Source organism: Dermacentor silvarum, chromosome 2 (assembly GCF_013339745.2).
Source record: "Dermacentor silvarum isolate Dsil-2018 chromosome 2, BIME_Dsil_1.4, whole genome shotgun sequence".
NCBI classification, from domain to species: Eukaryota; Metazoa; Arthropoda; class Arachnida; order Ixodida; family Ixodidae; genus Dermacentor; species Dermacentor silvarum.
The window spans coordinates 206,402,164-206,414,410 of NC_051155.1; the positions used below are offsets into that span (position 1 = coordinate 206,402,164).

At 46.9% G+C, this 12,247-nt stretch overlaps 1 protein-coding gene across 5 annotated transcripts in view; it reads right to left on the bottom strand.

Annotated features, from left to right (window-relative positions):
- LOC119442482 (beta-glucuronidase) overlaps positions 1-12,247 on the bottom strand; it is a 70,050-nt gene that overhangs the window by 12,668 nt on the left and 45,135 nt on the right. For 4 of the 5 annotated variants that reach the window (XR_007465716.1, XM_049662201.1, XM_049662200.1 and 1 more), the window contains 2 exons: positions 3,380-3,634; positions 1,616-1,731 (listed from right to left, as the gene is read on the bottom strand). The exons of the other annotated variant lie outside the window; for it this stretch is intronic. Coding sequence is in view for 3 of the 4 variants with exons in the window: in XM_049662201.1 (XP_049518158.1) it covers positions 1,616-1,731; positions 3,380-3,634 (371 nt within the window). In the remaining variant the exon portion in view is untranslated. The remainder of the gene's footprint in view (positions 1-1,615; positions 1,732-3,379; positions 3,635-12,247) is intronic. 5 annotated transcript variants of the gene reach the window in all.

Below are 12,247 nucleotides of genomic sequence, written 5' to 3' on the forward strand. Positions count from 1 at the left end.
AACTGTCAGCACGTAAGGGGGATATTCGCGATCGCTTGACACCTGTGTGGTTGCGTGAATATGACATCGCGTTAGCTATACATTGTATACATGCAAGGTGTCTCACGTAACTTAAGTCAAACTTTAATAATATGCAAATGCCACGTAGCCAGATAGAACCAAGGTAATGTTCTTTGCGGTCGCTTGGAGATACTCAGATTATTTTATTGCATTTCGCCTAATTACATAATTAGTCTTAATTATTATCTTCTAAAATATTACAATTCGATGAAAGTGTCAATGAGAAACTTCTAGGGCAACGTGAAAAACTCCCGATACAGCTTTCTGATGCTCAAAACGGGCTACATAAAGGCGTTTTTTCGAGCGTGAAAGAAGCCCGCAAAAACACGCAATATTGCCGCGCGACTGGCCCCTCGAGTCACTTTTATGTAGCACGTATTGAGCAACAGAAAGCTGTATCGGGAGTTTTTCATGCTGCTATACAATTTTCTCATTGACACTTTTCATCTAATTGTAATATTTGAGAAGTTCAATAATTATTTACACTAATTATGTAATTAGGCGCAGTGCAAACCTTATCTCAGTATTTCCAAGCGACGGCAAACAACATTTATTTGGTTTTGTCCAGCTTAGAGCACTGCACGAGCTCGGGCTTACCCGAAAGCCCGGGCCCGGCCCGTCCCGTGGGCCGGGCCGGGTCGGGTAGAGAAGTTTTTTCCCGGGCTCGGGTCGGGCTCGGGCACGGCGTGTGCTTTTTGACCCGGGCCCGGGCCGGGCTCGGGTTTTTTGACGCGGGCCCGGACCGGGCTCGGGCTTTCTGCGAGTTATTCTCGGGCTTCTCAACTCTGAAAAACATGTATTTTTTGGTCTCGGGCCGGGTTCGGGCCGGTTTCGAGCCGGGCTCGGGCCGGGCTCGGGCTTAAGGTAAAGGGGTGGCGGGCCGGGCCGGGCGGGTAACGTAGATTATTTCCGGGCGCGGGCCCAATGTAAAAACGGGCCCGGGCCGGGCCCGGGCCGCAAAAATCGGCCCGTGCAGTGCTCTAGTCCAGCTGCATGTCATTTCCGTATTTTTAAATCTTGGTGCATGATAGTTCGGACACTCTGTATATAATCTTAACGCCCACATACTGTTGCATGCGGTGCTCTAGCGAGGACTAAAGTCGGTCGGGAACTTTGGCACTTCGCACATTCAACATATAGGTTGCCTCAATAGTACCGCGTCGCTGCTATCGAGACACCCTAATACAACGCATTCACACGCGACCTTGTGTAACGTATATCCAAAACACGTACGCTTGCGCTGCAGCCAGGTCGTCGGCGGCAACGAACGGCAGGTAAACCTAGTGTGAATGTGATGCGCTAAAAGTGTAGTGTATTCTATAATGTACTGCACGAGAAGGACATAGCGACTGGCTGTAGTTTCGCATTTATGTAAACACTTCCTCTTGATGCTCTTGGGTGGCCTGCTGTGGTAATCAACCGGTTGACGCATGCGGTTTTACGCGCGAACGCCTCAGTGAATTAGGCGCTATCATCTTTCACATAGTTTGCTATATCAGTACAAGTACGAATGTATGCTCAAGCGTCATCTTAAAAAAACAAAGGTCAATCTTACCTGCTGGTGTTATTCGGTCGAAACAGTGTACCCGGGGGAATGGTAGCCGCGGTTAGCGTGTTGTTTACCGCCACGGTCAGCAGGTTCTTACGTCCGTAGCGGAGGACTCCCGTCACCTGAGGAAAGTTGTCATCGCAATAAATAATATTGACGAGATATACTTGACGAGTATCATCATCATCATCATCATCATCATCAAATATAGGCTGATGATGATGATGATGATGATGATGATACTTAACAAGAGCAGTATTCCTGCTCGGCCCGGCTCGTGGGCCAGGCCGGGCCGGGTAGAGCAGTTTTTTCACGGGCTCGGGCCGGGCCCGGGCCGGGCTCGGGTTTTTTGACGCGGGCCCGGGCCGGGCTCGGGCTTTCTGCGAGTTATTCTCGGGCTTCTCAACTCTGAAAAACATGTATTTTTTGGTCTCGGGCCGGGTTCGGGCCGGTTTCGAGCCGGGCTCGGGCCGGGCTCGGGCTTAAGGTAAAGGGGTGGCGGGCCGGGCCGGGCGGGTAACGTAGATTATTTCCGGGCCCGGGCCGGGCCTGGGTCTCGCCATAAAAGTTTTGATCGGGCTCGGGCAGACCGCCCAATGTAAAAACGGGCCCGGGCCGGGCCCGGGCCGCAAAAATCGGCCCGTGCAGTGCTCTAGGTCAGCCAAACATATATACAGGGTTGTGTCCCAGCTAATGTTAGCTGTGACACACGGTATATAGCATTCGTTATCCATGAGACAGGTGCCCAGACTCGCTTTAGACATTGCCGCAGTTATCTTTTTCGCTTCATTCTCAGGCTCTCATTGGTGGGACCGCAACAAGTCGCTCAGATGCATGTATTCTCACATTCACTAAATATTCGCTATGAACCGGGCATGTCTTTCAATTAAGAAAAAAAAAAAAACGCGGGCATACACGGGCTTTGTGCGCGTCAAGTACGAGCGTCTCGCTTTCGGAGGCGCGCATACTGTTCGGGCTTTGGATCGGGTTCACCAACTTCTGCACTTCGTTGCTAGTCAACCGTTTCTCTCAGAGCTTTATTGGATATCGTGGAGCACGCTCGCTTGGGGTTCAATGTATACAGCGCACATGGAAAATTTGCGCGCACGTTATATGCTGGTGGACGCTTGTCCACTTTCTGTATACTGATTTTTAAAGTTATAAAGGTTAGCATTTTGCTGTTGAGTAAATTTTGCACGCTCGCAGGCACTTTCTTGTAAGTGCTATGTGTGTAGGCCGTGTGTCCATGCAAAGGTGAAGATGCGATAAATACATTTTGCGATATCAATTATATGAACACTCCAAGTGCATTAATTCCTGCCGTCGCCGTGGTCACCAACTTCTGTCCCCGAGAGTACTGAGCATCATTGCTGATCATTCTCTTTCGTGATAAGCTGTGCAAGATGCGTGCTGCGTACCGTATTATTCGCCGACCCGAACTTTAGAGATTCATAAACTTCAAACGCTAAACAATGCACCATAATCCAGGCTTCTCAAGCTCAACTATACTGTTTACCGGGATGTATATGCCGCACTGGCGTGTCTCTGTAGCGACGAAGGGTATGGATTAAGGCTTAGAAATCTATAACGTGGATGGCGATAAGCCCTAAGAACAAAAGGATCTTCAGGAACACAAGTTGCAAGAACAACTGATTGTTCCATATTTGACTCAATTTTAGAGAGTTGTGGTGGAAACAGTTACGTCAAGCGTATACACAAGTGGCCGTGCAGCAGTGACCGTTCTAATAGTGTATAGGCATGAAGGCTCACCTCTGCTGAAAAGGGCAGATGACCGCCCACGTGCGTGACCACAGGAGCCCCGTTCAGGTAGACTCGGGCCTCGTAGTGGACGCTGCCGAAACGCAGAAACACGCGAAGGCCTCCGGAACCCCGGAGCTTCTCCCAGCGAGCGGGAGCGAAGAACTCCACGTCGTACCAGACCCAGCCGACGAAGTCGCGCAGCGCCTTGCTCTGCGTCACGTCGTTGAAGCTGGATGGAACGGGCATCGGGATCACCGGCCCCGACTGGGACGAACGAGAGAGAGCACTGCTTACCCACTTTGCGCTGGGATGACTCAGAATTGAGGGAACATATGCCCATAGTGCGCGACGTGTCATGCACATGATGCGAGGCTGCATGGAGTAGGATGGACTATTTAGCTTATATAAAGCACATAACCGACGCCACTAAGGAAAACTGTGCCGGGAAAGTTTGTTCATGGCTAGAACACCGAGACAGTTGACGAATATCAAAAAAGTGAAAGGGATCCAGTACACGCGTTTGAAGGTAACAATAAATAAATAAATAAATAAATAAATAAATAAATAAATAAATAAATAAATAAATAAATAAATAAATAAATAAATAAATAAATAAATAAATAAATAAATAAATAAATAATGGTTCATCCTTCTTTCATAGGCATCGGTAGAACACGAAAGGGAAACGTGTCTTCACAGAAGCTGTTGCATGTTTGCTTCGTGAACTCACGGGCCGCTGCAGCGAAAGGCGCACGATTTGCGGGTCGGCGGCCATGTTACAGGTTTGCTTGGCGTGCGGCGTTCTGTTGGCAAGTCGCTTCGGCGAAAATACGAGCATTTTGCTCCGGCTCCGTAGTGTCTTGGGCAGCCGGTTGAGTAGCGACGACGCGCTCAGCTTCAGGAATGCGACTGGCAGAGTTTGCAGCGTGCGCCGCGAACGTGCGAAGGCGTTCTGCGTCACGCTAGCGTGTCTCTCGCCGGACCAAGGCGAGATTCGCCCGTCGACGTTGTTACCTTTCAGCACCGCTTAGCGCAGCAGTTTTCTTAGTTGGTGCCATCGCAAGCGAAGCAGTAGGCGGCGTGTAAGCACTGCTGATGCATGTTGAAGCTGCACTCCGTAGGTGACGAGGTGTCACAGGCTAATCGGACGCGAAAGTTAAACCATGTGCGGAAATTGCATCGTCATCTCTGCAGAATGCTTACACCGCCGACACCAGGCTACGGCGCGTTGGAGCCTCCGCTGCGCTTAGACTATATACCGAAGAGCTCACTATCGGTGCTCGTTAGGGTCATTATGCAGTTCTTCGCTTCACCGCTTCTAGATGGCGGCGCGATCCCTTCCAAGAGAGAGCACATTTTACGCGTTCGCGGTGACGTCACATCCGTAACAGGAAGTTGATGGTGGACCGCGGCATAAAACACTTTCGTGTTAAAATGGTGGTTATACTAAAAATAACATAAAATATAAAAGCAATATTCTCTTGGCTAACCAGGGTGGCAAAATTTCAGCTATGGCCTCTTCTGATATCTCACTCGCGTGCTCTCGTGAAATCATCGAAATGCTCCACTTGTTTAACGACGGAACACGTGAAATCCATGCTGTGCAGACAGTGGTAAGATCGCAAGCATAAAAACGATCAACCCTTAATTATTGCTGGAGTCCCACATGTTCTATTTTCTCAAGCTCATCGTGCTGGTTTCCAAGCTTTACTATCGCTGGCTTTTAACGTGGCCGCACCTGTACGAACCATTCCCAGGTGCGACAGCGCTCCCTCAACGTACTATAAGAATACACGGCATGTAAACGAAGCAACTGTGTGCCTAAAGAACGTTGGTTGACGGGTCAACAACTGAAGTCACTAGCGGCTGGGACGTTATAATCACAGCTACATACTTAGGATGAGCTCCACTTCGTAGGCATGCTTGTCGATGCTCGTCTGCGGCAAACACTTGGCGCGTATGGAGACAATGTCGTCCTAGACAGCCGTGACGTGGGACACACTGTTATACAGTGCAATTCCTTTGCGCACACTGTCGCCGCAGAAGGAATTATCGTGCATGTGCACGGTACACAAGCGGAAAATCGCACGCACGCACTTCAGCCATGCTTGCCTTGAAAGCAGGCGAAACCGGCACACGGCCCTACGGCGGTTCCTATGGCGGTTCCTACGGCGGCCGCTACGCGGCTTTCAGTGGCGCCCCTATTAGGGTGCCTCGATGCCAGCGCCGCCGTTCAGGGTGGTGCCATCCTTTGACCGCACCCGCGCCGCCGCTTTCTCGCTGCGACGCCATCTTGAGTCACAGCGAGCGGTTGCGAGTGCTTGGTGCCGGTGCTTAGTTCGAGACACAGTGCGCGCGGATGCTTCGCTGACGCCTCTACTTGCTGGACAGTGTTCAGCCGCACGAATGACAAGCTTGTCAAGTGCATCGAGTCGACATGACGGGCTGTTGTGTTCCCAAGTGCACCGGATCGACGCGTAAAGGGCTTCGTTGTTTACGCTTCCCCCGGGACCCAGAGCGAAGGAAGAGATGGAAAGCCCAAATAAAGCGGTATCACTGGAAGGCAACGGATAGCTTCTACATTTGCGAGGTAAGTGTCAATAAAGTTTAGACTATCGCACCGTGTTTTTCATAAATAAGAAAGTATTCTCTGATCCTCGATCACGTACCTACGTTCGCTCACGAACTAAGCACTGCACCGATGCTGCACCGTAGCCTATGGTTTGCGAGCGCGCGTCGCATAGGCTTTTGCCGTTTTGATCAGCGCAGTCTATGCGAGTAGTACCCTTATTTTAAGAACTGACGAAAATGGTTCGCCGCGAAATAGCCTTACATTAGCTACAAATCGTCATGTAAACCACCTATTTTACTTTATCACGGGAAGCACACATCGTGTGTGTATCTTGTTTCTTTTTTTACTCAGTTTCTTTTTTTGCTACTGGTTATTTGGGACTAAAGAGCGCAGTGCTTCTTCTGGGGAGAGCGGCTGTTGTGTACGTGGCAAGCTAAGCATTGTGATTTTCTCTTATTTCTCAGCAGATATCTTGCGGATCTCAGGTTGTTACGTTATATAGCTGATTTTTAGACGAATATATTTGTAGCGTGGTGCTCGTAAGCCGATGGTCATTCGTGCTCATTCCCGATCGTAGTGGGTATACTGTGACGGTCTTTAAATGCCTGTGCACGGTGTGCCCAGGTGTAGTAGAGTTAAGGGGCATCATGGGACCAAAATGTTTCGGCGCTTTCTGGCATGGTGTCTGTTGTAGCCTGTGCATTTCTTCGAAACGTGTGAAGCGAGGTAATACAGCATTACTTCTGCGAAAATTTATTTTTAAGCACTGTAATGGGTTCTCTGTATTTACAAGGCAACTTTTCATATCAATAATCACTTTTGTTGTTTTACTTGTACTTAGAAACACTTTGAAGAGGACCAGTACGAGGGAAATCGACAGGATGGGCGCCGTCTGTTAAAGTCAACAGCCCTACATCATCATGGACTATATTTTCGAAGTGAAAAACATTGCTAATCTGTATTTGACTGTCTTAGTTTCATTTACGGTTTTTGTACGCGATATGTATGCAGTGTTGTTTATTTTTTCAATGTAGTTACCAGTGTTCTAATGGTTATTTATAAAATGTTCTGTACTCGCCATCGATGTGTTTGGCTGATGCGACGTATTCGATGTAGCTGATGTATTCTGGCTGGATATCTTGATTAATATTACCCGCGGTTGCGTTTTCTTGTTTGCATTCTTGTTTTCGATTTATATTGTGTGTAATAAGGTTGATGTACTCACTTGACCCCCCCCCCCCCCCCATGTAATGAATAAATTAAAAAAAAAACTCTCCCTATCCCGAATTGTGTGTCGAGCCTACCTTGCGAATTTTTTTTTATCTCGTCTTTCAACATAACCTTCATGGCGCCACACAGTACATAGAATTTTTCATGTACATATCTCTTTCATGATTGATTGTACTAGACATTATAAGTAAATGTATTTTGTGCATCGTTTAGTTTCTTGTGTGTACTACGCAAGATTGACACAGACAAGTTACGTTACATGTTTCTCTACAGCACGAACTAAACCTTATTTTCACATCGCAGTTATTTTTACAACAGCTTAATCCTGTCAGCACACAGTTTTGTGGGCAAAAAAAAAAGCAAAATTGCGCGTAGATATCGTCAAATAATTGCAACGAACGCGAAGAGCACGCGCAACGCAAGGGAAACTAACCGCCGTGCGCGAGTGGCTTTCTACGGTAAAGGAGGCGTGACGTGTAAACCAAAATACAACAGCGAAACAGAAAAACTTCCACACACAGGTGGTCGCAAACCTTATATACCAAGCATCGAAGCGCAAAAAAATAGTGCGTATTTCAAACATACACACGGCATATTAAATGTAAATTGAATTAGGCAACTTGGGGCATGTTCCCGGCGCCATACATTTACGTCTTGGACCTTCGACGAGTTAACGGCTATTGGTTATAAAGATGTGCAGATGCGATACCGATAAAAAAATCCTCATCAAGGCAAAGCACTTGGAAGTGCGCCGCGAGTAACACTATTTATGAACGCAAGCGTAGCTGAGTCTCAGCTCGTGTGACTCAATATGGCGGCGCCAGCGGGGTTGTCTCCACCCTGGACGGCGGCGCTGGGCATCGAGGCACCCTAGCCCCTATAGGCGCTGCACATGGCGAATACCGCGTTGGAGCCTCTGCTGTGCTGTGACTACCTTAGCGCTCCCTGTCGGAGTTCGTTAGTGTCACGATGCAGTACTTCGCTTCACCGTTCCGAGATGGCAGCGCCATTCCTCTCAACAAAAGTCCAAGGTGTCCTTATATATTGCCTAAGAGACGCGAAGGCGGAAGCCTTGTAAAGCCTACTGTAATTCACCCTAATCCTCCTGAATCCTCCCTAATCCACCCCAATCATCCTGAATCCTCCCTATTCCACCCTAATCTACCTTAATCCTCTTTCATCCACATTAATGCACCTTAATCGACCTTAATCCACCTTAATCCTCCTTAGTACAGCCTAGTTGACCCTAATCCACATTAATCACCCTAATACACCCTAATCGACCTTAATCCACCGTAATCCTCCTTAATCCACCTTAGTCGACCCTAATACACCTTAATACAACCTAATACACCCTAATTCACCTTAATCCAATCTCTAATCAATCATTAATAACTTTGCTAATCGTCACGTAATATTTTCTGTACCTCACAATGCTACCCTGAAACAGAGATCTAATGCTTTCGCCTTCAAACTTATTTTACTCGTTGGCGCCGAACTTCCCATCCGTTACATGCTGTAAAGGAAGTTCGTCGCTGACCCCGGCATAAAACACTTTCGTGTTAATAAATAGATCGCGCTCTAAAAGCACTCCATATACCGAAGAGGGTGCCTCAAGACCAAGTGGCAAAATAGAGAAAGAAAGACTGGTCGATCACTTATTTATTTGTATATATATATATATATACTATATATACTATATATATTATATATATATATATATATATATACATATAGAAACACACACAGCGGCGAAACCGCCGTCAGTGCTGTGCGAAATTCGTAAAGCTGTTCGCATAAGAATCGTTTGTTACTGAGCAGTCGGCTTCGCAGGTGTTATTTGTACGGCCAACAGCTTTGTGAACTCGGGCCTGGAGTTCCGGAGGTGGTCTAGCAGAATTTACGCAGTAATATCAAGTCGCTTACACCGCGGCTATTGTAACTATCGACAACTTATGAATTTGGTCCTGCACCGGCGGGACGTTAATTCTTCATTCTGCCATGAGGCTCCTTTCCGACATATACACAGACAAAATCACGTGCTGCCTCAATATCGGGCTTTGAAAGCGCCAAAGTCAATTACTGAACAAAAATTGCGTGTTCTCACGTAAGAACCCACCTCCGCAATTGTGGTACAATCCGTCTTTCGATAAGAGCAAGGACAGATTACCACGTGAAATCGTACACGGAGAGCTGCTGCAGCAATATAAGGAGGGGGGGGGGGGGGGATCACATTTACGTTATCCTGAATTTTTAAAGATCATCTGTGGTAGATAGCATTAATCTTGTCCTTCAGCTGGCTCACTCGAAGAGGCGCACATTACAAGCACGAGAAATCGAAACACCTAATCAACCAATTAACAAAATTTCAGTAATTAATTTCTTAACTAAATAATTTACGGCACATGTTATAATTTACAAATCGTTGCCGGTGAGCTTGCCAGACGTATCCACTTGAATCTTCAGGATGACACCAGTTTCGAGATATTTCACCAAAGTGGAGGACATGGGTGTTCCAGCTGCTTTTGTGCTTCATTGCATGAAAGAGCGTTTTGTTAAAAAAAATGTAAATTGAAGAACAGTGCATTTTTACTGGAAATTCATTCAAAGTGGATACGCCTTGCAAACTAACCGGCTACAATTCATAAACTGCGCGCCATAAAGTAATTAATTAGGTAGTTAATTATCGTATTTTTATTTAGTTGAATATGTGTTTTGATTTCTCGTGCAAGTAGTGTCCGCCTTTCTGAATAATACAGCTCAAGGACTAGAATTATGTGATATGCAACAGGCTTCAGCGAATATTGTATGTGAGGGGCAAGTCCTATATTGTTCGTTGATCACAAACAAGCGCATGTGTGCTCTTGCTTTCGTCCTGTTATCAATTTACCACCCTACGCTCCCAGCATACGCATGCGATAAAGCAGCTTGGCCGTGCGCCGCGTCTGTAAACGGGTTCGTCGTATCAGATTGCATACGTTAGTCGCGAACGTTGTCGCAGATGCGCGAAAATTGGTGCTTTGATTGAATGATTCGTGGGATTTAATCAATTTAACATCACTGGAGCTTTGAGGGACGCCACATGTGTTGGGCTTCGGATTCATTTCGATCAACTGGGGTTCTTAAAGGTGTACCTAAATATAAATATACGCACGAGCCTTTCTGCATTTCAACCCCATCGAAATGCGGGCGCCGCGGCCGGCATTCAATCCCGGGGCCCCGTGCTTAGCAGCAAATTGGTACTTTAGCCATCGATCCACCTGAAATGTGTGAGGGCATGACCTCGATGCGGGTCGAAGACCACCGTACGTACTCGCGGCTTTCCGCTATCGCCGCCGCAGAGTTGGCACTTTCTTTAGTAGACGCCCCTTATAAAGATAAATTTAAGGCAGCTATATATATATATATATATATATTGTCTGTGTAGACTTCTCGCAAACATATCATTAGCTTATTATCATGAACTGTCTCATTGGATATGTCCTAGAGAGAAATGATGCGTAGAACTACTTTGGCTATATATGTGAAGTCCACACACTGTCTATGTCTCTCCACTGCGTTCACGCACACTTCCTACCCGCATCGCGCATAGTCTGCTTCTCGTCGGCTACGTGAATCCTCGCGTAGCCAATCAGACGACGACCGTGTGCGTCCAATGCAGTCGCAGCTCGACTGGCTGCTTAACGGCGAATTCGGCGTCGAAAGATACGCGCCGTTGCGGCCACTGTATACGCGTGGCGCACCGATTTCAACTGAGGAATCCTCCTTCCTATCGCAACAGCAGGAAAAGTGGCCTAGCCGGCAGCGACGTTCCGCTCCCCGCGTGCCGCTCGAAAAGCCAGGGCCGCGCTCGTTCCAACGCAGCCAACGCACGCCCGCACCCCCGACTGCACCAGCGTCCGGACTGCGCTATCTCCTCCGCGAAATAGGAGTATACGCCGGGGTATGTATAAACAAAACTCATTAGCAACTCAGTTTATTCGGTCTCTTGTAGTAGTAGTAGTAGTAGTAGTAGTAGTAGTAGTAGTAGTAGTAGTAGTAGTAGTAGTAGCAGCAGCAGCAGTAGTAGTAGTAGTAGTAGTAGTAGTAGTAGTAGTAGTAGTAGTAGTAGTAGTAGTAGTAGTAGTAGTAGTAGTAGTAGTAGTAGTAGTAGTAATAGTAGTAGTAGTAGTAAAACTTTATTATATTCAGAAACCGGACAAGTTCTTGTAGTTCATAGAATTCCGAACGGTTTGTTGCATGGGAAATATTATAAACATTATACGACAAAGAAAGAGTAAGGCTGCCGCAGGCTGCCTGAAATTACAGAGACCTCATCGCTTACGCCTGAGCGTTGCGTTCACGTACGCGTACTCTTTCTTGATATGAATAAATGGCCGATAGCGCCCATTGCAATGCTTGTGGTTGTGGAGAAACAGTAGAAGACCTGAAATGCGACTGCCCGTCCCTCGAAGATGAAAGACTTGCGCTCTGCACCACTTTAAGTCATCTAGACTGATGACCTTACTCGTTGAACAATATCTTAGTACCGTGGTCTCGCACATCACTGCTGCAAAAATCCACAATAGCGTTGCTGCGGTTCCTGAAGGTACCTATGCGGACTGAGGGACCATCTGTGACTCGTACAGCTCCGCGAATTCCATTACGTCGGCGACTCCTGTGCTCACGAACTATTCACTTTCTCTCCTTTTCTTAGCTGCTTGTACACGTTCCGTTTCGCTGAGTGCACTGGCCAATTGGTAACCAAATGGCCTCAGTCCTCGTTTCATTTTCTATCTTTCTATTTCTTTTCTATTTACGATTTTCTATCTTTGTAGAGACTTCTCGAAGCAGCGTATATAGACTAATACACAATACATGTCGTGTGATCAAGGCAGGCGAGGCACACAAAGACTTCGGAAGCGAACTGTTTGCACTGGGCGAACTTGTCCCCAATGAAAAACAATGTCTATGACCTTCCATATACCTTACCTTTTTTTTTCATAAGGAACAAGTTCTCTCAACGGTTGGCATCCACATGTGAAAAAAAGTGAATATATATATATATATATATATATATATATATATATATATAT